The sequence below is a fragment of the Eleginops maclovinus genome, chromosome 13 (genome assembly GCF_036324505.1).
Source record: "Eleginops maclovinus isolate JMC-PN-2008 ecotype Puerto Natales chromosome 13, JC_Emac_rtc_rv5, whole genome shotgun sequence".
Taxonomy (NCBI): domain Eukaryota; kingdom Metazoa; phylum Chordata; class Actinopteri; order Perciformes; family Eleginopidae; genus Eleginops; species Eleginops maclovinus.
Window position 1 is genome coordinate 4,655,644 of NC_086361.1, and position 27,097 is coordinate 4,682,740.

The 27,097-nt window shown below is 41.1% G+C and overlaps 2 protein-coding genes across 4 annotated transcripts; one reads left to right on the forward strand and one right to left on the reverse strand.

The window, feature by feature from the left end:
- Positions 1-255: 255 nt before the first annotated feature.
- ago3b (argonaute RISC catalytic component 3b) lies at positions 256-20,977 on the forward strand. Of its 3 annotated transcripts, none has more exons than XM_063898883.1 (20): positions 256-416; positions 587-876; positions 5,122-5,305; positions 5,404-5,524; positions 6,500-6,708; positions 7,348-7,484; positions 9,009-9,143; positions 9,346-9,433; positions 9,514-9,661; positions 10,158-10,277; positions 10,362-10,505; positions 11,084-11,250; positions 11,709-11,893; positions 12,149-12,308; positions 12,497-12,587; positions 13,023-13,217; positions 13,348-13,482; positions 13,974-14,075; positions 14,616-14,815; positions 16,610-20,977. In XM_063898883.1, the coding sequence occupies exons 2-20, from the start codon at positions 858-860 to the stop codon at positions 16,716-16,718; spliced, it is 2,649 nt and encodes an 882-aa protein (XP_063754953.1). In that variant the 5' UTR covers positions 256-416; positions 587-857; the 3' UTR covers positions 16,719-20,977. The 3 variants fall into 3 exon arrangements, with proteins under 3 accessions (XP_063754953.1, XP_063754955.1, XP_063754954.1); XM_063898885.1 differs by having other exon boundaries at positions 11,117-11,250; XM_063898884.1 differs by having other exon boundaries at positions 10,362-10,484.
- Positions 20,978-23,621: 2,644 nt separating this feature from the next.
- LOC134875227 (free fatty acid receptor 3-like) lies at positions 23,622-26,105 on the reverse strand. Its single transcript, XM_063899701.1, has 3 exons — positions 26,053-26,105; positions 24,131-24,609; positions 23,622-24,097 (listed from the first exon to the last, which is right to left on the reverse strand). Exons 2-3 carry the CDS (start codon positions 24,579-24,581, stop codon positions 23,622-23,624), a joined length of 927 nt encoding a protein of 308 aa, XP_063755771.1. The 5' UTR covers positions 24,582-24,609; positions 26,053-26,105.
- Between the last annotated feature and the right edge of the window lie 992 nt (positions 26,106-27,097).

A 27,097-nucleotide genomic window follows, 5' to 3' on the forward strand; every position in this document is an offset into this window, starting at 1 on the left:
ATTATTATCTTCAACATGCTTTAATGCTCTTATGCCTTCCTATTTCTATTTCTATGTTTTACACGCTCTATTATTCTTAGCATACCTCTTCTCTTGTTGTTTTAAAAAAAAAACATTTTGTTTATTTCAAAGCGCTTTGAGCACCTGTAAGAAAGATGCTATATACAAATGTTCACATCTAAGACAAAAGTGTGCTTTTATTTTGAAAGAGTAATCCGGATGTCAAGATTTTCTATTCACGCTACCTTTACATTAGTGAGCAAGAGGGCGGTGTAAGTGCAGTTTTCAGACCGGTTACTCGCCAATACCGAGGAGGACGCCGGGGCAGTGAACCCCTTATATCTGTTTGATAAAGAAGAACAACACCTGGATTGTCACGTTTACCAAAAGGGACAAAGGATTCAGCCGGTGACAGGGTAAATATTCATACCGGTGCTGTGTGTCGAGTTGCCAGTCAGTTGCTAATTGTCGTCGGCTAAAGCTAACTGTCGCTGTTAGCTTAACCACCGTCAGTTAAATTGAACCAACTCCGAGTAAAACTGTCACAAACATTTCCAACTCTGAACATGACGTCGTTTTTTTTCAGATACAACATAAAGAACTTCTAAAGACGGATTTGGGTACATTTTGTACAACTTTGAGCTGTCAGTTTCGGTAAGGCAGGTCGGTGGGGAAGAAGACTTCCAGCCGAGGGGACCCCTCAAGCGGCCCGCTTCCACTCAGCAGCGACTGAAGCCTGGGGAGCAGGGAGTCGCGGAGCCGGAGCGCGGCGTGTCGGCCAGCGGGTAACCGAGTCCTAACCTGTACGGGGAGAAGTAATCACTGTGCGCCGGGTCATCCGGACAGAGACCTCATGAATGGAAATCGGAACAACAGGTGGGATCCCCCGACTAACCGCCATGCTTAATTTGGTGTTCAGGTGCTGCACTTGAGTTATTTGCAGACAGTGTGCAGGCTAGACAAGTTAGACCCCCATGATTGAGCATTTGGGATCTGCAAGTTGATATAAGAAGAGGTGATGGGAGTACTCAGATCTTGTACTTCAGTAAAAGTAGAAGTACCAGAGTATAGGAATACTCTGTTTACAAGTAAAAGTCCTGCATTCAAAAAGTTACTAAATTAAGAGTGCAAAAGTATTAGCCGTGACAAAAACTTAAAGTACTAAAAGTAACAGCACTCATTTTGCAGATTGTACCATTTCAGAAAACGATATAGTACATGTTTTGATTCTAATGATGCGTTAATGTGTTTACCACAGCTGGTAAAGATGGAAGCAGTTTAATGACTTTGTATTCTGCAGATGTAACCAGTCTTTTTTGAGTGATGATTATATGTCATATAATTACTCCAAATCTGCAAAGTAACTAAAGGTATTAAATAAATGTAGGTGAGTAAAAGTAAACTTTTAACCTTTGAATTGTTCTCGGGAAGAGCTATATAGTATCAAAAAAATAAAATGCTCAAATAGTTTACAATTTCCTCAAAAGTGTACTAAAGTACAGCACTTAAAGTAAATATACCCCTCTGGATATAAGTTGTTAACACTGTGGTAGAAAGTAACTCAAGTACTGTACTTAGTACAATTTTGAGGCACTAGTGCTATTTTATTCTAATTTAGAGCAAACTATTATTTATTTGATAACTTTAGTTACTCGATGATTTCCATAAATATGGTATTGATAAAAATGTAAATTAACCTTCAAACTGTGTTGTATTATTATAGATTAAGCAGAGGTATATAAATTAATTAGAAATAGCTTCACCTTTAACCCTTGCAAAATCAAAGTTATAAATGCATAAAAGCTTCAGTAATTATAATCCAGTTATCTAATCTATATATATCTGCTTGATAAGTTCTTTCACTTAAAGAACACAGATACTTTGATACGTTTACTTAAATAAGATTTAAATTCTATGACTTTTGCTTTATCAGAGTATTTTTGCACTGTAGTATTGCTACTTTTCCTTAAGCACACAAAATGCAATGTTGTGTAAAAGTACTTCCTTCAGCACGGCGCTGTGGTTAAATAAGTTGCCAGGCCGTCCTGGGCACTGAAGGACAAGCTGCTCAGCTTGTAAACCCCATTCAAATTCCCATCTCAAGCTCTAACAGTCATAATATACTGGCTTTATTGTTTGTCAATGAAGTTTTACCTTTCATATTTGCGCCACGGTGTGGGTGTGCATGTGTGTTTGTAGGTATTCCCTAAACCAGTCCCACAGGCTTTTCTGTATCGTCTTTACGTCATTCTCTGCCGGCTGTCAGAGGCAGGTGGTGATCCCGTCAGGTGTGCGTGAAGCCTGAAAGAGGCTGACTTCCGTGTGTGCGCATGTGTTTGTGTGTGTGTGTTCATCTTTTTTTGAAGGGCAGGCTTTCAAACCAGCTGCTGCTATAGTTACCCTAGCTATTGAATAATGTTCAGTTAACGGCTCCCTCTCATAATTACAAATCAGTTGAGCGTGGATGGTTGGACGTTAGTCAATGTACATTGGTTGCCAAGGGCACACATTGTGTATTATTGATGTTGTTGTGGCCAGTAGTGGACTAGGAGGGGAAAAAAGAGGCAAACTGGTTCACTGAAACTAACCCATTCACCAACTCCACCCATTGTTCACCTAATGAGCAGTAAAGAACAAAGCTATCAGAGAGCAACATATATTTAGCCGACGGTGGCAGCCTGTATAAAACCCAGAGACTTGTCACGTTTATAATGGAGTATACATCAAAAAGCTGGAAGCTAAGAATGGTAATCATAATTAGCTGTATTACAGGGGCCCTACTGTGGTGTTTTCCAGGTTTATGCTCGTATTTTGTCCCTCTTGGGACATGTCTCCATGCTTTAATGTTCAAAAAGCTCTTTATTTTTCTCATACTGCCTGTGCTGCAGCACCTCTTTTCAGCCTCTGTCTGAAACCAGAGCCCAGTCTGCCCTGATTGGTTAGCTGGCCAGCTCTGTTGTGATTGCTCAACCTCTTACAGATGTCCTGCCCCTTAGCCTATCACGTACAATGTGTTGAAGCACTAGCCAATGGAATGGGAGGGATTTTAACCTTTGTAGACCATTTACACATAAATGCAGAAAAACCTATAGAACACACTACAGGAAAGAGAAAATGTGTCTCTATGCACATTTAGGGTGTTTTAATACTTTAAACCTGGTAGGTAGAGGAGTTTAAACTATTATTTTAATAGTAAAAGTTTCACAGATTTCTGGTCCCCAGCCCTAGTGTAGTGATGATAACTCTGTACAATATTGTGTCAAAGAAGTTCTCTTCAAGTGTGTGAGTTGAAAGAGAGCTCTGTGTGGGCTGCTACTGTTTGAAGTAGCATGGCGGTTCATTTGTTTGATGACGGAGCCTGATAAGTGGTCATTTTTCTCTCCCTTGTTGCTCAATAGTGAACTTCTTGGTTTTTGGGTCATTACTTGTCTAATTGCTGCTGTCCTAGTCCTAAAAAAAAAAGTGGTTGTTCAAACAGTTTTTAAAAAGCAAGGAGAGGACTTGTTATGAGCCTTTATTGTCAGGCATTAAACACAAACCGGTTCAGAACTAAATAGATTGATTACAAGTAGTATTAGACAATAATGGAGAATACCTCATAATAAAATAACCAACAAATACAGAAAACATTGCATTAAAATGAGAATAAGCAACACATATTTAACATAATGTTAAAAAAGTTAACTTTCACAAAGTTTTCTGGCTGTGCCCAAAATCACTCTCGCATACACTGCCCGGCCCAAAAAAAGGTCACACTCTCTAATATTTCGTTGGACCGCCTTTAGCTTTGATTACGGCACGCATTCTCTGTGGCATCGTTTCCACCAGCTTCTGCAATGTCACAACATTTATTTCTGTCTTGCACTCATTTTTTGCCAAGATCTTGAAACATTTTATACATTATGAAGGAAACGCTTTATAAAACAATATGTCTACAATGTAGACAGAGCACCCTACAACACAAACAACCACATTATTTTATTAATTTATCACAAAATACGTGACTATATGGATGGTCTACCCACTGTAGATCTGGAAGGTTTTCATTATGCATCAACAGTGATGTAATTAGCAGTACAAAGTAAACGACCACGCAGTCATAAAGGTGTTTTTTTTATTTTGCTCATGGCTGACTGTAGAGTCATCCATATAGGATTCCTATGAAGCGAGTGCTGAGTGATTTTACACACAGCCGTGGTCACCAGAGCTCCACTCAGACAAATCTGTTGTGCTCCTGTTTGCCTCCTCCATGCCTTTAGTTGCCATGGAGAAACTGTAGCAACACGGGCGACATCGCCATGGGAACAGCACAGGGGAGGAAGCGACCTGGGGATGCATCAGCAGAAAGAGAAGTCTACAGATGCTTGGTCATGGCCGGGTCAGGGTCAGCCCTGGGGCCTGCTCTGTGCCGCTCATTTCACGGCTACATTAATCATTATTTCCTTTTCAGTCACTCTATTGTACTCTGTCATGTAGATTTGTGTGTGGATCCTCTGAGTCACATTTATGGAAATAGTGTGGTTGTGTGTCTTTCTTTTCCCCGAGTACTTTCCACTTTGGCATTTCTGAAAATGTGTGTCAAATTGTCGTAGTGTGTGTGTCACACCTCCTACTCCTCCTCCAGTCTGGCAAAGGCCATGTCACTCAGAAGAATTCAGTGATCGCTGAGCTCTATTTATTTGAAATGCCACCTAACTCTGTAACCTTTTTACGCGTACTTTCTCAGATTGACGGGGGAAAACAGCACCGGCCCGTTTGGTTTCAGTTTTGTCAGTTTGACGTGAGGCAATCTTTAACGTCCCCAACCAGATTTAGTCCCAGCACCCACCGTCTGCGCTTTCCTCCTTTTTTACCACTTCCTTCCTCTCAGAGCTGGTGTGAAAGGGGAGATCTTCTTCATGATTCTTCTGGATATAGCAATCATAGAAAAGGTTGATACTTTAGAAATATGGAGGTAGAAAGTGTGATATGCATAGCTGTTCTATTATTTTGGTATAATAATAATAATAATAATAATAATAATAATAATAATAATGCTGCGTTTTATTTCTGGAGCGCTTTTCTTGAAACTCAAAGACCACATATATTAAAACAACACACTTATGTTATGTGTTGTTGTAGGAGACGTTGGAGCATCCGCTGAAGCCCAAGCACTTTTTGCGTTGCCACGGCGACCTGGCTATGGCACTCTCGGGAAGCCCATCAAGCTTCTGGCCAACTGCTTCCAGGTGGATATACCCAAGATCGACGTCTATCTGTATGAGGTGGACATCAAGCCGGATAAATGTCCTCGCCGGGTCAACAGGTAACAGGAAGCAGCTTCAGACTCTTTCTGGGGGTCTGCAGTACGAACAATAACACATGTTGATGGGTGATGTGTTTCTTCCTCTGGGTCTTTGTCAGGGAGGTGGTGGACTCCATGGTTCAGCATTTCAAGGTGACCATCTTCGGCGACTGTCTGCCAGTTTACGATGGGAAGAGAAGCCTCTACACTGCTAGCCCGCTTCCTGTCGCCACTGGTGGGGTAAGACTCTTCACTTTAGTTGATGGGGCCAACCAAAACCTTCACGGTTTAGTAGGGTTGTAACAAAAAATCTTGCTATAACTGTAGTATAGCTTCATTCATAATGTTTACAATAAACTTGTTATCAACATTGGACTTATAGAGATTTCCTTTCATTTTTGCACATGTAGTGATTGTGTTTTTAAAGGTGACATTTTTCACATTTATACATAAAGATTAGGGTACAGTAATATTGTTAATGTATACAATTTGAATTACTACATTCCAGTGGTGGCTGTGTGCAATGATTTTTGTCTTGTATGATCCAAAGATTTACACTAAATCCAGAAAGTCAACATGTATTGAAAAGATATAGATGTAATTCTTCCCAAAATACGTTTTGTTTTTATATCCAACCAAATGATCTGCTTTAATCCATGTTTGTTAGTCTTCGGCCCTGCACAAAACAGCCCTCCCGCTTGTTGCACATACAGCTCTGGAAAAAACTGAGACCACTCCAAATGTTTCTTAAATCGTTATCTCTACAAATATGGCATCCATTCCAGTGAGACAAATTGTCAGTAGTTTATAGAATACAATAAAAAAACTCAATATTTTAATCTAACTCCTCAAAGACATACCTATAAATAATAAAACAAGAGAAACTGATAATGCTGCAGTGGTCTCTTCATTTTTCCGTGGCTGTACATGATTTGAAGTAACACTTTATTAAAATGTTTTGGTTGAGGATGTTTCATTTATGTATAGAGTCATGACAGCATATTATATTACCACATGCATTTGAGGCTTCAAACAAAAATGAAAACAAAAAAGGGCATTTATGGTTAAATCATGTGAATGGTCAACTTTTCAATTAGTGTCAATGGGACACCCCTTGAACCCCAAATGAACCAAAATTAAAGTAATACTTAACTGGGGCTGGAGGTTTTTTATCATTGATCACTTAGCCACACTAACGCTCGTTTGCCTCTCCAGGTGGATCTGGATGTCACCCTGCCAGGTGACGGTGGGAAGGACCGCCCATTCAAAGTCACCATCAGATTCGTGTCGCTGGTCAGCTGGCACATGCTGCACGAAGTCCTGACAGGACGCGGTGTGGCCGAGCCCGTGGACCTGGAGAAACCCATCAGCACCAACCCCGTTCATGCTGTGGACGTGGTGCTCCGACACCTGCCCTCCATGAAGTGAGTCTCCTCCCTTCTGCAAAGATTTGGTTTTCCAATTATTTTTTATAAGAATATTTAAAGGGACATTCTGACCCCAGCATAAATACTTCAACTCATATTAGGAGCTTAGTTTAGCCAATATTTAAGATAACTAAGACTATATCCTGTAGACTTGCCATGTTACAGATTCAGTGTCAATGGCAGGAAGTTTGAGTTTGAACTCAATGGCTCTGAATAAAGCATGAGCGATTTCTCCTCCTCGTGAAATATGATCCAAGGATAGTTGCATCCTGGAGCAACTGTATTAATTTATTATTCAGTATTTTGACCACAACGTTGTTACATATTGCGACAGATTCAGTTTGGTGGAAAAAACCGTACAATACCACAGCTGGACATAATTTAAGTATAAAAGATGGCCGGGGTGGGTTTTAAAAAAACGTGCACACATGGATCAAAATCATTGTTAATGTAATCTACCTCATGATATGCCATTTGGGGAATCCATTAACCAAATAGCTTTTAGAACATGAGCGATTCCATAACTCAGGCAGCACTACTGTTTTGCTGCACCCTGTGAACCACACTGCAACTCAAACTCCTGGTCTATTTTTGTGCTCCACTAACATTTGCGTCACCTTTTGTGAACCTCATCAGGTACACGCCTGTGGGACGCTCCTTCTTCTCCTCCCCTGAGGGCTACGACCACCCGCTAGGTGGAGGGAGAGAGGTGTGGTTCGGCTTCCATCAGTCAGTACGGCCAGCCATGTGGAAAATGATGCTCAACATTGATGGTGAGTTAGCATTTAAAGGAGGAGTTTGATATTTATCGTCAACACTGGAAATGGGAAGACACAGTTGCTCTTTCTGAAGTAAATTAAACCCCACCTGCAAGCACCTCTAAAGCTCCCTGTGGTGACTATTGCCACTCAATATCACCGAGGGATTGACTAACTGGGCAAACTAATTGGACGTGTGTAATCCCCATTAATGACAATGTCTTAGCTTTTTCAATACCATTTATTTCCAAAGAAAAACAGTGTGTACAGCTACACGTTCAAAAAACTGTTGCTCTTTCCAGATCCAATCACCCGCACCTGTGCCGGTGAGGTCACCTAAATACCCAGTGCCCCATTGCGCCATCCAGCGCTCACAAACAACAACAAAACATACAAATGGGTGCAATACGCACCACATTATACTGTCGTTTGTTTGTTTATTACATACAAGAAACGAAGGTTCAAAACATTGTAGTTTTGAATGTTCTCAGCTGTACTAGTATTGTCATCACAACCGTGAACCAGCATATACTTGAAGAAGTTATGTGCCAGGATAACTCATCAAACGGATTATCTAAATTGTAATTTAATTGTGAAGTTTCTTCAGCAAACACGTCCTCTATCTTTCCTAAGATCGAGGTCCCTCTTCTGTAGCTGCTCCTGAGATTTTTCCCATTTTTTTCCCCCTTTTATACCACAGTTTTTCCTTATCCGAAACATGGGTCGTGAGGGACAGAGGGTGCTGTATGCTAACGTGTGTTTTGAGATATTGGGCTGTGTAATAAAATTGACTCGACTTAAATGGAGAGCTCTAGATTTCCTGTGAGGTTGATTATGGACCAATTCCAAACCGACCCCTTCACATTCCCACTCGGAGCAGCTCCGTCTGTAGTCACTCTGCTGAATGAGGCTCCTTCTTTCAGATGGAGGGTGTAAATACAGCGGCATGCTTTGGGACAGACTCCCCTCTCCCCGGCAGAAACAGGAACTTTTCGTACATTTCAAATCACTATCGCTCAGACAAAAAAAAATTCAATATCATTCAAAACAAAACTCCCACAATGTTTAGAGGTGTTTGTCTTTTCACATTTAAACCTGAGGTTTATGAGCTGCTTTGTTTTTGCAACAGTCGTGTGTGTGTGTGTGTGTGTGTGTGTGTGTGTGTGTGTGTGTGTGTGTGTGTGTGTGTGTGTGTGTGTGTGTGTGTGTGTGTGTGTGTGTGTGTGTGTGTGTGTGTGTGTGTGTGTGTGTGTGTGTGTGTGTGTGTGTGTGTGTGTGTGTGTGTGTGTGTGTGTGTGTGTGTGTGTGTGTGTGTGTGTGTGTGTGTGTGTGTGTGTGTGTGTGTGTGTGTGTGTGTGTACAATGTATTTCATGATGTTTACAAACAACATTGCACATGGTTAGGTAAGGCAGCTGGTTAAGTCATAAACTTTGCTTTGCACCATTTGGGTAATCTCTGTGTCTCATGGCTCTAAATAAATTCTTGGCCAGTTGTTGCCTTCATGACTAACCGTCTGATCTCCTCTCTTATCTCCTCAGTGTCAGCCACAGCGTTTTATAAAGCCCAGCCAGTCATCCAGTTCATGTGCGAGGTCCTGGACATTCACAACATTGACGAGCAGCCCCGCCCTCTCACCGACTCCCACAGGGTCAAGTTCACCAAAGAGATCAAAGGTACGTCACGGAGAAAAGCCAGCGCTGCAGAACGAGGAGATAGAAGATACTTTTTCATGTTGTTGTAGACTTTTCTCAATGATTATTTTATTTGAATGAATAAATGAATACAGATACAAGCTGAATGTTGGGAAAGTCCTTTTAGTTGTTCCACTGTAATGCAGGAAGTCTTCAGTCACTTGAATATTGCACGTCTTCACAGGTCTCAAGGTGGAAGTGACACACTGTGGAACCATGCGTAGGAAATACAGAGTCTGCAATGTAACACGACGCCCCGCTAGCCTCCAGACGTACGTTTCCACATCGCTGTAGCTGTTAGCTCACAATCAAAGCTGTCATTAACAGATCCTTGTCGCCTTCAAATCCCCAGGTTTCCGCTGCAGCTTGAGAGCGGTCAGACAGTGGAACGCACCGTGGCGCAGTACTTCAGAGAGAAGTACAGCCTGCAGCTCAAGTACCCCCACCTGCCCTGTCTGCAGGTGGGACAGGAACAGAAGCACACCTACCTGCCCCTGGAGGTAAGCACTGGGATTTGAAGGGATGTCACGGCCAAACCTGGGTACATTGGTTTTGGATGTTACACCTTAAAAAATTACTTTTCATTGAGGATGGTAACTTTTAAAGACAAATGTCAGAAGATTGGTCAACAGTAATAAAAGGACAATCTGAATGAAGTTAACAAAATGGTTATTGCGTCAGAAACTTATTGGACTAAAATATGGATTTTTTTCATTCTTTCAACCTTTATTTAATTATTGACGATTTTTTTAGGCCATGTAATCATTTCCAGTAGTGTCGACAGTACAAATAAAGAAAAAATAAATACACAAACAAATATATACAAGTTAAAACAGTTACATGAAAGAGAGGTGTATTTTTGATACATGGTTTTAAATTGACAATGATTGCAGCTCAGAACCTACACAGTTTTCCCAAAGTTAGTGTTTTAACTCAGGACTTTAAGCATTAGCCAACCACTAAGTGATTAACCTGTATCGCCATTTTTCCAATTAGGTGTGCAACATTGTGCCTGGTCAGCGCTGCATTAAAAAACTGACAGACAACCAGACGTCGACCATGATCAAAGCCACAGCCCGCTCCGCCCCGGACAGACAGGAGGAGATCAGCCGGCTGGTGAGTGTCCTGTGGTCCTGAAATAAAACGGCACTAAGCTTGCTGTCCTCTTTTCTTCCTGTAAAACGATTCTTCTCGTCTCAGGTGAGGAGTGCAAACTACGAGGCCGACCCGTTCGTGCAGGAGTTTCAGTTCCGCGTGCGAGACGAGATGGCCCAGGTGACGGGCCGCGTCCTGCCGGCCCCCATGCTGCAATATGGCGGCAGGGTGAGCTCTGAACCCTTTATGGTACCTTCCCTTTAAATCACGCTTCTTATGCATGTGTGTGTTTTTGAATGCGTGTGTTTGAGACTAAGACTGTTGGATTAAAATTATAACATTTTATGGCTCCAAATATCAGTCGGTGGGATTCTTGCATCATTAAGTCTGTTATCAGTGTGACCTAATTATAAACTGAGCCACACACTCAGTTCTCTGTGGAGACCCTATGATTAAAATGTAATTACTTTAATTTCTGATTTGCTCACACTTTAGACCACAACTCTCTGATTGCATCCCTTTCCATTTATGTGTGTGCACTTTTGATATTTGCTGTTTTCATACTCTCTGACACGGGAATGCTGTTTTAAGAGATCATACAGTATATACAAGCTGTTTTAATTTACGTCTCTGTTTTGCATGTCTGCAACGAAATTCCGTTTTCTTGCATACACGCTAAATGCATGACCCAATCAGAAAATAATAATTCTTCATGCCATGATCAGCCTTTTAAATAATCACTTGATCTTGATCTCCCACTGGCTGCCTTACTTCTTTACATCTTTGAATCCTGTCCTCTGTATTGTACGTCTCTGTGTGACTGCCAGCCCCAGCAGATCAACCCTGCACTGTCGTTGCAGAACCGCACGGTGGCCACGCCCAGCCACGGCGTGTGGGACATGAGGGGGAAGCAGTTTCACACCGGAGTGGAGATCAAGATGTGGGCCATCGCCTGCTTTGCCACACAGAGGCAGTGCAGGGAGGAGATCCTCAAGTGAGTTCATGACAGTGGCTGTTTTCCATAGTTACGGCAGGGCAAGTGAATCTAACGAGCATGAAGCAAATCAAGGTGCTTCACAAAAAATACAAAATAATAATTAAAAGCATTTAGATAAACTGCAACAGAATCATATAAAATGACATTTAAATACATTTAACAACAGTCATTAAAAAGCCACGAGAAAGTTTGGAAATAAAACAAGCTAAAATAGAATAAGACAAAATAAACAAGTTAAAGGAAGGATAATGCACATTTTTGGATGCGATATAATGATAAGATTTTTATATAAAAAAATCTTAGTTTGACAATTACTAAGTAATTATTTAAATCAAAAACTTTTATTTGTTCTTGTTTCAGCGCATATTTATTCCCTACAATAAACCTGTGATGTTAAAACGTAGGTCTGATCCTTTCCGTGAAGATTGTCATGTGTTTTTTCCGTTTATGTTCAGGAGCTTCACAGACCAGCTGCGTAAAATCTCAAAGGATGCTGGGATGCCAATCCAGGGACAGCCATGTTTCTGTAAATACGCCCAGGGAGCCGACAGCGTGGAGCCCATGTTCAGACACCTGAAGAACACCTACGCCGGGCTGCAGCTCATCATCGTCATCCTGCCTGGGAAAACACCCGTCTACGGTACAAAGACAAACATTTCTATAAAACAACAGAAGAAGTAAGAATAAGAAATGGAGATGTCGGTATGTATAAAAATCAGTCAGAAATACTTTATTGGGATAAATGAAGTATTTCTGACTGATTCTGAAATTTAGATCATGACCGGGCATATTGAAGCCTCAATTCAGTCATATGAAGTTTGTGAGGCTTTACGGTGCATGCAGTAAAAAGTGATAGCAGTGTTTTAAAGGAATATCCCATCTCTCTGACCCACAGCTGAGGTGAAGCGGGTGGGTGACACCCTGCTGGGCATGGCCACCCAGTGTGTGCAGGTGAAGAACGTGGTGAAGACGTCCCCTCAGACCCTCTCTAACCTCTGCCTCAAGATCAACGTCAAGCTGGGAGGAATCAACAACATCCTGGTTCCACACCAACGGTAAAATCTGCACAGCAAGAACAGATCAACAAAGAGCGTGTTGGTTCCTCCTGCGCGGGCTTATCAGGCTCCTTTTTTATAAGCTTTTAAAGATTATTTTATCACCTTGTCACATTGCCGTTCTTTTTCTTCTCTTGGCGCGCTGTTAATGATGGTGAGATAATGTTGTGCCTGTTGTTTCCATGCAGACCCTCTGTGTTCCAGCAGCCTGTCATCTTCCTCGGGGCTGACGTCACTCATCCTCCAGCAGGAGACGGGAAGAAGCCATCCATTGCAGCGGTGAGACTTCTCTTCAGAATCAGCCTGTTGGACAACTTGTATTTTACACTACTGATATCAGACAGTGTCTCTTGCCTCAAAATACATTTTCTCTCCTTATTTTGCACTTTTAAAAATCATTTTGTTGAAATTGCCTAATAGGGATACAAACATAAGCACTATTTCTAATGCAGTACAAAGCTACACATACAAAACAGAAGAGTTTCCTTCTTCTTTGAATACATTTGAACTATATGGTTCTCAGAGTGCCAAACAATTCAAAATGATATATCTTTCTACTTAAAATGATGGACATGTAGTGTGACGTAAGAACAATACTATACTATACTTAAGTAGATATTCTCTGCGCATTAATGCAGGTGGACTTTCCTCTATGCTAAACGCTCTTAAGTTACTGGCTTTTCCACACCATTGACTTTCTGTCCCATCTTCCAGGTGGTGGGCAGCATGGACGCCCACCCCAGCAGGTACTGCGCTACAGTGCGGGTCCAGAGGCCCCGACAGGAAGTCATCCAGGACCTGGCCTCAATGGTGCGAGAGCTCCTGATCCAGTTCTACAAATCCACCCGCTACAAGCCAACCAGGATCATCTTCTACAGGGACGGAGTGTCAGAGGGGCAGTTCAGACATGTAACACAACTATATTCTTTCCTTCTTCTGAAATGCTTTGTAGCTTATTATGAAGCAGCACATGATCTGAGGTCCTTGATGAGCTGCAGGTTATATTACTATAGGTAAACTGATCTGATTGGCTGTGCAGGTGCTGTACTACGAGCTGCTGGCCATCAGGGAGGCCTGCATCAGTCTGGAGAAGGAGTACCAGCCGGGCATCACTTACATTGTGGTACAGAAACGCCATCACACACGTCTCTTCTGTGCAGATCGCAACGAGCGGGTGAGTGACACAAAGACTGACAATATTTATGCTACTTATTATAGCTGCTTACTCCATCTGTTTCCTATTCCTACTAATACCCTATTAAATGTATTGAAATACACATGTTTTAGTGCAATATGCACTTTTTAATTATGTTAAACAAAAACATTTTTTAAAATCTTTTATTGGGCATTTTACATCTTATTTTAATCAATTCAAATATCTTTATTTATGTTAACTTTTTAGATCACATTCTTACTTTAGTTTGTCATGTTTATTAACAATTTTTTATATTTATTTTTATTCATTTTGTTCCGAAATGGAGCAAACTGTCACAAAAACCAATTTCCCCTGGGATGAATAAAGTTTTATGATTAATTGATTTGGAGTAGTGGCTCATCAACTGAGACTAAATAAATAAAGATTCAAAATCACTGCTCATGCCTATAAAGTGGATTTATTTTGGGGTTTTGTTCTCCTTTTAAATCAGTTTGTTAAATTCCCTGCAGGTTGGACGAAGTGGAAACATTCCTGCTGGCACCACAGTGGACACAGACATCACTCACCCCTACGAGTTTGACTTTTACCTCTGCAGCCACGCTGGAATCCAGGTACACTTCACACTTACAGGCAGAGTCACTGGAAAGTCTCAGAAAAAACAATATGAAGTCGTTTTTTTAAAAGTGATTTGATATATTGCAGGAGGAAGGTATTATTACACAAATGTGATCATTTTTAATAATGGGTTGTGGGCGTTGTGTGTGAATCTCAATAATTATTTACTTTTTTTCTTTATGGAGTATACCATGGTGCAATGACATTGGGAATTGTTTCCTATGTCACCTGTATAGCCTGATTTACGGCAGTGCTCTTAAACAGACTGCTGCAGATTGAAGAACCTTTTTAATGACATGCTACCATTTTCTTTAATATCTTTAACTGTTTTGCTTACTGAATGTTTTGCATACTTGGACCAATCAGCTGTGAATATCAAACATTATTTCATGTTGCACTCCACTCCACTCACCATTAATGGCTAGATAAACTTGTACTGAGCATCCAGACCTCTAGCTCCACCTAGTTTGAGCCTTCTCTCAATGGATCAGCTTTCTCTCGGGATGTGATTAACTGGGCTTGCCCCCCCCACCCAGGGTACGAGCCGGCCGTCCCACTACCACGTTCTGTGGGACGACAACTGCTTCACCGGCGACGAGTTCCAGCTCCTCACCTACCAGCTGTGCCACACCTACGTCCGCTGCACGCGCTCCGTATCCATCCCAGCCCCGGCCTACTACGCCCACCTGGTGGCCTTCCGCGCCCGCTACCACCTGGTTGACAAAGAGCATGACAGGTAAGGGGGGGGGACTCTTTTTGCTGAAATGAGATTGGATTGTCTATCGGTTAAATAATGTGAAAAAGCAAAAACATTGCACTATAATTAGAAATAGTAAAGTATCATCTGAAAATTTCAATATGTGTGTTCAGAACGTCCTTCTGTGTAGAGAGTGAAGAGTGCAGGTGAGCTCACACAACCATATTTCAAATTATGATTATTCTGAAACACTATTATTAGGGATAAAAACACATGGAATGGGATGCTCCTAATACCTCAAAAACATTAACAAAACCACAGTCTGTGTCAGCTCAGAGTCCTTTAGAGCGGTGCAGGAACGAGTCCTAAAACCCGGAAGGAGTTAGCATTTGACCACTTCCGGTTCCCTCGTCTCAGAGTCAGTGGGATTTCTCCAGAGGATTTTGGAAAATAGCTCGAAATAAGGTCTTTGGTTGAAGTTTAAGAGATGGATCACGTTTTGTTCTACGTCTTTAAATCCATCAGCAGTGGACCCCCCCCCCCCCCCCCCGGAGATTTTTGAAGAGTTTACGTGTCTGAACAACGATGGTTGTTAACAAGTGGCTGAATAGGACTACAGAAGTTGTCGAGGAGGTTGTACGTCATTACGCTGAACACGTAAACACTCCCGCTCAGTTTGTTGGCCCCTGTTCTGCTTGAAAGCAAGTACCTGCGCTCTTGCAAACTCTTCTAGTTAAACTCAGTGTGGCTAAAAAGGAAAAGCTTTGTTAAAATATGCAAGCGCACGAAAGTCAGTTGAAGGGATCTTAAGTTGGAGTAGCGTTGAAGTCCTGCGACCCTGCTGTACTCGTCTGTAGTTCGTTTATAGCATAACGTGAGCATTTTCTGGCGATTAGATTTATGATTAGAAAAGGATAAAGGTAGGGTAGTGGAAGTGGAGATTATCCAGCTGAACAAAACGTGCATTCATCAAACAGGTTCGTTTTCCACAGACCTCATTTTGTACAATATTCCAAAACCCAATGGAGAAATCACACTGCTTTTTTGTCGAGGGAACCCATGCGCAGCTTACTTCCGGGTCGGCCTACAAAAATACGTCATCCCTGCACCACTCTATTGTGAACCCCCAAATGTTGAGTACCCCGAATTCTTCAGATAAAAATGTATAGTACGGGTCCACAGCACAAACTGCTGGATGCTAACTTGCATATGTTGGGCAATTTGCACAATTAGAAGTGAGAAGTTACGCTAATTAGCATTAATTCTGATCATAGTCTATTTTATTTTGTTCAAAATCGTGAATTTGGTGGTTATTGAGGATGCTGAATCCATCTCTGACATTTTCAGGATCAAAAATGGCAGTTGGAACCAGAAAGTAGACACATTTGTTTTCCCATTCAGCTCATTTTGATCAGCTTATTTAGCTAATATGCAAGTTAGCATCCGGCAGTTTCTAAGTGCTGGGGACCCGTGCTATACATTTCTAACATAAGACTTTATGGTACACATTTCCGGGTTCATAGCGATGGCTAATAATGTTAAGACGCATAAAGAACACTTTTTAAAAAATGATATAAAGAGAAAGATATATTAATATTAAAATAATTGTAAATGAATGTATCTTTATTAATATAAAACATATTTGTAGTTGAATATGTTTAAATATACTAACATACTCTATTTGAAAGAAGTAAAGGATCATTTTCCACTTCAGACTTTGAATTAATTGTATACATTTTCTTTCTACCATGAAGTGTCTTTTTGTGTGGCATAATGGTATTTAGAATTAAACGTTTTGACTCACCCTGTCTCCCTGCGGTCTCCTCCTGACAGTGCGGAGGGCAGCCACGTCTCAGGGCAGAGCAACGGCCGGGACCCGCAGGCGCTGGCCAAGGCCGTTCAGATCCACCACGACACACTGACCACCATGTATTTCGCCTGAAGCCTCCACTTCCCTCCACCTTTCCTAGCCGCCTCTCCTCGGCCGCCCCCCACCCCTCCGTGCTGCTGGAGCTGGATGGCGGCGGCTGTGACTGCAGTAAGGATGTAATAAGCCAGAGAGGAGTTACAGCCACATTATGCAATCTGAAACCAGCCAATAGTCTCTGTCCCTCAACTCCTCCTCTGTGTGTCCATCACGGTGGATTCTGTCTCCTTCTTTTAATCTCCACCTTCCAGTTTTTACAGTGATTTATTTCCCATGTGTTCAAGAAAGGCGGAGCAGCAGGGAATCCAAAAACTGATGATTTTATGGTGCATGGGTGGAGGCCGAAGCAGTGACTCGTTCCTCACGTTGAGCCTAACGTCGCTGGTTTATTTTGTGATGGTTTTACATGTTTGTTTGCTTGTCTAGATACAAAACTATATGTGTTCTTTCTCTGTCGAGCAAATGTGTGATTGCCATGGTTAGAGTACGCTCGTAAACACAAAGCTTCGCCCTTTTTCTTCTTTATGTCTCTCCTCAAAGCTGCCTTAGCGGTTCCTCTTCTGTCTCCCTTTAAGCCAACGGTTCCTCACAGTCATTCAGACAGTAAGAAACTCTGCACTCAGACACTGAATGAGTTTTTATTTTGAAACAAAGCCACATCGACGGGGCATTGTGTATCGCTGAATGCCTTACCGCGACTGTTAGAAAACAAGGCCATGGACAGTTTCAAACCTCCCTCCGTCATAGCTCTGCTCGTGTTAAACCAAACCTTTCCCGCGTGTTTTTTATTCCTCTTGCTATTTATACACTCTTTCCCTTTTAAGCTAAATTTACAGCAATAGAGCAGGCGGTTTATCCCTTCGGTTTATCCACTTTTACAGACCAATTTAGTTGTGGAGAACTCTTCGGTGCAATAAGGTGTAAGCGCAGAGGGTGTGTATGTTTGGCTCGGTAAAACGGTTTTCTTCGAGTGAGTTTTGGCAAGTGACGATGAGCTTGGACTCAGGAATGTATTGGAATTCCTCACGGAAGTACAGACGCATGCTGCAGATGGAGGTCTGTTAGAGAGATTTATCAAAGTGCCTGAATCGGTTAGAGTGATCTGTTCACGGATGAAAGGGTTATGATCGTATGTAGGTTTGTGCGCCTCAACGCAAGAAACAAGTTTGTGTGATTTACTTTAAATACTTAGTTTTCTGGTGATCAGAAGGTGGTACTTTTCCATTTAACACACTTCGTTTCCTTCTGTGGAAGTCATTCAAAAAAAGCTTCAATCGGTTTTAAAGTACAACAGTTTCCTCTGATTATGTTGCTCTTACAGAACACAGTGCTAATTGTTTAGGGAAATGCACAATAATCATAGTTTTCTTATGCAATTCTCTGTTAAATATTAGTGGAGCTTGAGACCCTTTTTGAATTGCCGCCACATCTTTCATTTCTTCTAATTTACCTGCATATAAGGAAAAAAACTGCCATTAATCCAGTGAAACATTTCTATGGATCAAATTTCCAAAATATAATTAAGGTCACAACCAGTATTTTTACAATCTGAGCTCAGTGGCAGTTTCATTAGGTGCACCTGTAATATCTTTTTACACAATATTGTTGTGAAAAAGTCCTTTATGGTGCTATAATGTTCAGGTTTTGTTGACGGTGATCTTATTCATTTATATCATTTATTGCTGTGGTCGCAGTGATGGGGGTGTTTTACCCCACCATTAACCAATAATAAATCTGAACATTATAAACGTTCTAAAGATGGATGTTATGGCAGAGCTGGATTAGATCGAACAGGTGTGCCTGAAAGTGTAGCAACCAGGTGTAGCTTTTAGTCATTTTTTGTAGTATTATGTCATGATCTGAAAAAGAACACGGTTTCTTATTTTAAGATCACAAAGAAGAAAATCTGAATAATAATCCCACCTGTTGCATCTCTGGCCCTCAGTCAACGGTGGGACTCACTGCCAGTGGAAAACTAATATTACGTATTAAGATTTCAGTCTCTTTATTTTCTTTATTTTTGTTGCGTTTTTTTTCAGAAGAAATCCAGGGCTGGGTATCTCCAGAGCCACTTCCAGTTCTTCAACAGTCCTAAAAAATGTTGCAACTAATGATTATTTTTAACTTTTTAAAATGTTGTCCATAAAACGTCAGATATGTCCGGCTATAATGTATTGTTTTTTCCGAGCAACTGCGTTAACTCCAAAGAAACCTTTTAATCTCATAAATGCGACAACGAAAAGTATCAAATTCTCACCAAGTTTGGCATTTACGCTTGACAAATTGCTAAAAATCATGAATACCGGTTGCCGATGGTTGCGAAATAGTAATAATAATTTCAAGACCTGTTGCTAACGATAATAAATAATTTCTAGTTTGGAGAAAAACTGTTGTTATGCAGTTAGGAACAGATTCCCTGATACATTTTGAGGAATTATGTATCCCATAAAAGGACGAATACTTGCAAGAATCCCACATTTTAAAAAGTGCATCATCCTTTTGAATGCCTTTAATCGCTCACTGTTGCCAGACCTTTCTGTAATACCCAGGCTGAGGGGGTTTCCTGTCATGGCCTTGCAGTTCAGTTTAAACAGAGGAAGCCTTCAGGTTTCATCTCTTGGACCAAACCATTGTGCCTGGTCAGGGGGGTGAGGGTGGAGGACTTTAGGAGGGGGCCTTACAGCACCTAGCTGACCTCTGTACTGCTAACTGTGCTAGCCACGTGTCACCACAACCAAACTAAAGCTGCTATAATAAAACACATTTATTTAATATTTCATCAGATACATATATATTAATACGGAGGGATAAAGAGGAGTATGGTATTTTACTGCACTTAAAGAGATGCATGTGTTTATGGTTAAGCATTTTTAATTCTGAGAATATCGCAAGCGTTTGTCCCGCTGTGTTTGTCGTCATGTTGCAGCTGTTTCTTATTGTCAGACATTACCAGCATTTGATTTTACTTGAAAGAAAATGTAGTCGTGGGCATGATGAATATTGTTAGCTCGAGCTTCTGCTTGTTTTCAAAAAGTCTATATGGAGCCTTATTAATCTTCTCCCGCTCGGCGTCGGCAGAGCTGGACATCAGATGCCTTTTGTCCATCAAAATAAAAGTATGAAATATATTTATATGTAGAGATATTAATGTAATGCACACACCACTTATTTTTTTTAACAAAGTCCTATTTGACGCAGAGGCTGTACGGAGAAATGGCGTTTAATAATAGTGGTCTTTTTTCCAAATTTGATAATGCAATAGGTTTACTCGTGTGATGTTTGCCGCGTGGAGACTTGTCATGTTAAGAAATGGGATGAACCATTAACCCTCCTGTTAGAGAATCCACCCTCTCCTTTAATATCATCTCCAAAACTCATTACAGCAACTTTTAATAGTTTTCTCAATGCATGTGCTGCTTCAAAGGTTTTTTTTCATATTCACGAGAGGAGGAGGGTTGATGGTTCACCCTCGGATCGACGTTAACAGACTGTGCCTTTCCTGATGGTGCTGAAAAAAATCAAAGAGATCTTAACTTTCAGACAGGGCGCTGAGGCCCGGTCAATAAGTATATATTGATACATGACGATACTGTAAGGCGTGATTGTGTTTGTTTTGTGTGTGTGGATACCTCGGATATATGCCAAGAACAGAAAATATGCAGAACTGATCAGTGTGGAGCTGACAGGACCAAAAGGCCTGTGGGGGATGGGCACTCAAGCACAACCCAGACACATTATAGAGAATAAAGTCATGTAGGTAACGAGTAGCTCAGTTTAGACATTATGTAGCATTATTTATTTATTTCCAAGATGCCTCCCTTAACTGCCTGTACACCCATTACCCCCCCATGTTCATTCTTAAGTGGACGGCAATAATGAAGCAATCGTCTGTGCAATTCATTTCTCTGGCCTTCCCTTAGTGTATGCATCGTTGTCTTTTATCTTCGAATATAAAATTATGTCTACAGATAGCGCTAGTTCTTGGGGTTGAGTTGTTCCTCCACGAGTGCCCGTTTCCCCACAACAATAAATCTTTAACCCTCTGCGGTTGGCTGCATATCATACTCATAAAACGATGTTTGGGTTTCACAGTATATTAATGTGCTTTTTTTTCTTTCTTTTTGCCTGATTACTAAATGGTGTCACTTTTAGAAGTAAAACTGTACGTCAAGACCTTTTTTTGTCTTAACACTCATCTGATCCTGGTCCTAAGTTGAGCCTTTTTATTTGGTTGTCATATTTAATTTTTTGGAATAAATACTCTATGTATGAAATGTGTGTTTTGTTTTTTATATTTGGACAGCTGCAGTAATCACATGAATGCCGTCTGCACAATCTTAACATTAGTTTCAGGTATAGCTGCCTCCAGCTGTGATGCATTCATATCAATCTAAAAGGTATGGTGAGTTGGGGTTGTCCTTGTCCTGTAGTGTGTCATAGGTTTTGGTCCATGTAAATACTCTGCAAAAGCTAAAATCCCTGTGTTCCCTCCCAGTTTCCCTCCCACACACTCACTCCTGCCTGAAATGCCTCCATTGTTTACTTCTGTAACATAGTGACATCACTGTCAGACTCACGCTTCCATCAGCTAGCACTCTAACACATTGCACTTGATAGGCTAAGGGGCAGGAGATCTCTTAGCTGTTGACCAATCACAACAGAGCCGTCCAGCTAACCAATCAGATCAGACTGGGCTCTGGTTTCAGACAGAGGGTGAAAGAGGTGCAGCAGTACAGGCAGTCTGAGAAACATAAAGAGCTTTCTGAACATTAAAGCATGGAGACATGTCCCAGTAGAGACACTACATACTAATATTAACCTGAAAATGTGCATAAAAGGGCCCCTAACAAATGTAGGTTCATGTTTTTGATTTAAAAAAAAAAACTTTCTCTACTTAGTGATTCCACACAAAAGAAAATGACTCCAAAATCTTAAATCCGAATAGGGCTGATGAAGTTATGATCACCATTTTCTTTATAATGTCATGATTAATGTATGCTTTGGCAATATTGTCTTTATTACGATTACCGGTACACCAATACAAAATTACAACTATGAGTTGAAATTGAAAGCTTTGATGGCAAAAGGAGGTTTAAAACAAATCATCTCTATTATTTAATATAACTACTTTAACTTAGTGCCAAAGTTAACCTAGTTATATCAAGGTTAAACAGCCTTTTTCAGAGACCTTCCCCAGTAATAACAGTTTTTCTTTTCATTACATTTTTAGGAGATTATGGGGCCCATGAGCAAGAGTTATACAGAATGGAACGGTATATGATTCTACTAGAAGGTAAACCCCAATATTAAACATGAAACTGAATGATTCTCTCACAGGGAGTTGAGGTTCGTTTGAGCTACCTCATCTAAAATGCATCAGAATCTTTACCTGCTTCGGGAACATGAGAAAATAGGACTCAAAGTTGTTTATAAACTGTAGGCCTACACAATAAACTAATACATGCTTTACTGAGTGCAGAATACAACCCTAGGACACTATAAAGGAGGTTATCTGTGTACATGCAGTCCACTTGCATACTGTGCGTTCATTATTACTGGCAGGAAATGGCAGGAAGGCGGTTATCAGTCACTTCCTGATTGAAAGACACACTTTATAACGCTGTTCACTGCAGCATTGTATAATCTCTGTGTTTACACTTCCGCCTGTTTCATGCCTATAACTCTGAATTAGCTCTGCAATGTTCTCTGTCCACTTCCTGCTTATGTAACACTCCCTGGTTTTTAATTGCTTTATCCCTCGCTCCTATAAAACACTTGTCTCTGATTAAACAGTGCCCTGGTCAAACTGTGAGTCACAGCGACAAGATATTAAACCAGACACTAAGATTCTGTCCTGATGGAACAGTTTCCTGCTTCACTTGTATCCAATGGTCACAGGTCGGGACTTGTTCCCTTTACTGGAACAGCACAGTTTTCTTCGACAGAAACACGGTTTCCCAATTTTTAAGTATCTTACTTCTTGAGCACTCCTACAGCTTGGATAGGCATGAAACTACTGTGTAATTGGAAATACGTCCCCTCATCACGTATTCCCTTTTAAAAGACAAAGCCCTTTGCCATTTGACGTTTAATGAACTGGTATCTGCTGTGACATTCCTGGGAATTCCAAACACTGTATCTCCGGAGAGTTTAGCAGCTACAGTGTTGTATTTTGTTTGGAAACAACAAAGCTTTTTGACTTAATCAGAATAATAATAATCTGATCGCTTTTCATGTTCAGCCACATTTATTATGACATAGAAACCCTTCCTTACTGTTGGATCCACAACAAGAACTTAGTTCATGTTAAGTTAGCACCAAAATGTTTTGGTTCTGCAATGACATTTGTAATGTCATAGCAATACCTAACACAAAACTTCAGCTTAAAGCTTGAGGAAAAGCAAAAATAGTGTTAATAGTGTTAATTGTAATTTTCACCTGTAAAAATACGGACACGAGACAAGTACATTAAGCAGTCTGTTAGCCAAACCACAATTTTTGGTCCATATTTTATAGGTTTTATGGACTGTCCGTACATCTGGCTTTTTACATTCGTCCTTTTCATCTTTCGTCTTTTCTTGTGAAGGCAATATCTCGCACAGAAAGGTCTAGGAAATTTCTCTGAAAATTGGCACAGATTCAAAGATCAAATGGTAAGATTTTGCTCAAAGGTCAAGGTCACTGTGACATCACCAAACATGTTGTTGATCATAATTCAAGAATGAATTTGCCTTGTTGTGACACAAAACTCTAATTTGATAAATGATGGAGAGCTGACATGATTGTGAACTGCAGCTTGACCAGTTGGCTTTCACATGAAATAAACAAACTCTATTCAAAGCAAAAACATTTACATGAATCATTTCTGCAGAACTTTCATGGAAGAGTTCCTCCTTGTATGTTCAGTCCTGTAGGGCCTCATTTAGGGGGGTGAGGAGGCTGAGGAGGGCCTCTACACCTCAGGATGTGCAGCTTGTCCATGATGTTCCTGGCGCAGTGATTCAACATGCTTCTGACGGCCGCTGACGAGAAGTAGAAGATGAAGGGATCCAGGCAGGCGTTGAAGGTTGAGGAGAGCAACGCCACGTTCCTCCACTCCTCGCTGTCCTGACGGACGAACCCCACCACGTGGGAGGCGTTGTAAGGCCCGAAGCAGACCGCGAACACTATCAGCGTGCCGAGCGCTAAACTGATGGCCCGCAGCCTCCTGCGCCTGCCGATGTTGGGAAGCCGGGACAGGATGAGGATAAAGTTAGTGTAGCAGAAGCAGCAGATGACGAAGGGGACGCAGAAGAGAACGCAGAAGAGCTCCAGGCGGACCGGCAGCAGGATATCCAGCTCGTCGTCGGAGAAGTTCAGGTAGCAGGTGGGTGGAGGCGGGGCGTTTTTACCGGCTTTGCTGCCATCGTCTTGGCCGCTCTCTGCACCTTTGCTCCACTGGGCGTAGGGCATGATGTAGACGATGCTGAGGTTCAGAGAGGTCACCACCCAGAACACCAGGCTAGCATACACGGCGTAGCGAGGTCTGCGACACAGGGAATACCTGAGGGGGTACGCCACCCCCAAGTAGCGCTCCACACTGACAGCAGTGAGGAGAAGGGTGCTGTTGTAGATGGTGACGTAGAACATGAAACCAGTGAAGGGGCAGAGGGGGTAGGGCAGCATCCACGCCATGTTGTCAAAGGCCTCTTTCATTTTAAAGGGCAGGAACGCCAGGAAGATGAGGTCCGAGATGGTGAGGTTCAGGAGGAGGATGTCGATCGGGGCGGGCTTGCGGCGCACCTTGTTGCAGAAGGTGACGAAGGCCAGGATGTTGGCAGGGACCCCCATCAGGAAGGTGACGATGTAGACGGAAAGCAGCAGGCGGTTGCACAGCATGGCGGCTCACACCAGGGACTTTCAGACTCTGGACGCAAGAAAACATGAATTATGATTCAGAAAATTTTCCAGGCTAATTTTTCTCAATTGTAAATATTTTAAATAGACATCCCTTTTGATTGATAATTCTGAAGGGAATTTCCAAAGCTTCGTCTCTTTCAGCTACGCTATAGCGGTTTGGGAATGCCGGCTTACCTACCACTTTGGTCCAGACTAAAGCAACTAATAAATGAATTTCCATTCAATTCTGTACAGAAAACCATGGTCCTCAGTTGATGAACCCTCCTGACTTGTGATCCCCTTACAATAGATGGCAAATCAAATTGTATTAATGTCTGGATAAAAGTAATTCAAGTCAAAGATGCTTAATGACTGGGCCATCGTTTAGCTCAGTTGTTAGAGCTGACAGACCATGCACTGGGGTTAGGTCCCCAAGCAGAGGACCTGGGTTCGAATCCAGCTTGGGACCATCTGCTGCATCCCCTCTGTCTCCCCCTTTCATACCTTTCTCTCTATTAAAGGCACTGTTAGCCCAGAAAATTCTTTAAAAAAGAAAAAAAGAAAAAGATGCTTAATGACCAAAAACATGCTGATGATGAACATACTGTAGCAAATTATGCCTGCTAATCATACTTATCACCTCCATTAAATACATTTCCTGAAGGAAACAAAGACATACAATTGATCTAAACATTTAAAAAGAACCTCAGGTTTCAAGGAAACAAGGTCAGGATTCCTTTCTTCTACTTGAAGACATAACATTTTAAAGGCTGAAGTTGTCCCAGGTACACTTAAACTGAAAAGGTCCACTTTTTCAGTGGTAATGTCAACTAACTACTCAAAGAAACTATTTTCATTCATAACAACTATTTGAGAAAAGATGTAGAACTTTTGCCCTAATATCTCGCAAACCAACATGTTTTTTTTTTACCATTTAAATTTAATTCAGGTATTTAATTTGACCACTTATTATATAATTCATACTTGAAAGAGTACAGAAAGACCGTTGGTCTGTCTTCCAGCACTTCCCAACTTCTCTACGCTGTCTGTTGTACCCGCCCCAAGCCAATTGCTTCTATATAAGTAAATAAATAAATCTTAAGTTGTAGCATGTGTAGCATTTGTAAGGGTATACTGAAATTGTTCTGATTTGTAGAAGATTAGGACTGTTTGTGGGATTGCCTGCCGAAAGAAATCTGTGCCCACCTTGATCTCAATAAAAGATAATGTCAAAAAATCTAAGTTTTCTAACCTTATAATTTTTATCCGTTTTTGAAGTTGTATGAATCTTTGTATGCAAAATCGATCCTTTAAAGTACACCATTAGACTGCTGGGAACAAAAAATTAAAAGCATTTGCCTTCCCCAGTTGTTCTGCAAAACCAATCACCAAATAACTTTGTCATACAGTATATGACTGATCAAATATCAATATACAGACTTATGATTTACTTTTAAAAAGTGTAACTAACCTGTGTAAATCTTGATAAACCAGGCTCTGTATCACGCTGCAGCTGTCCTCTCTGATGCTGCGGACTGTTTGATCAGATTAATAAGCCTGTCCCGTGGAATATCTGCTATCTCTCCTTCCGTAAGGGGAAATTTCACAAGCTCAGGCTTTGTTCTATCCGCTCTCCAAACATCATCTCCCAGCAACCGGCTATCAGCTCGCTGTGATGCATATGAAATGTGTTGTGATTTTTTTCCTGTGCGAAAAGTTATGACGATGACAAATAAAATCCCAGATGTTGTATTAGGGAGAATGTGTCTGTGCAGTGTCCACCAGAGGACATAACTCTAAGAGGTCAATCTTCAGGTTCCCACAAAAAAATGGTTCAGAATGCTTCAACAAACATCCACTGGCTTCAAAGAAACGGCTACACCTTCGTTTTATTGTTTTATTTACAGATGAGTTTGATGATGAAGTCCTGGAGCCCTCATCTAATAAGGGTTTATCTTTTCATTAACCCAACACTATCAGATTATGTAGCAAGAATTGTGTATTTTATTAATAGAGGTTGTGCATTACTAATGCAATAACAAAAATCTAATTGCATTAAAAAAAATAAAAGGAAGTTCTGAATGTTTGTCGTTTTTACAAATAATACCCTAAGCCGTACATAAAATATGCTTGTATAAGTCAAATGTATAGCTCGATGCAAGTTCTGGTACAAAAGCTAAAACTGAAAACTGTATTGATACACTGATGCAGATTCAGATGAATGTCCTTTTAGCAGCAGCAGCTACTTCAGTGTTTGGCAGCTAAATAAGTCTGACTCACCTGTTATCTGGTACTAGCTGAGGCGTGTTTTGATTTGAAACTTTATTGGTTAATGGGGTGGGATATGTTAACATTTTTTTTGTTAAATATGAGATTATGTCAGGTCACATTTGTACTGTTCTGTGATTTCATTCATGATACTTAAATGTTTAATGTCTTTTTCAAACGCAGGTTTAATTTCAATGTTGCTTATGATTCTGGATGTATTGTATTTTCGTAGATATAAGATGTCCATT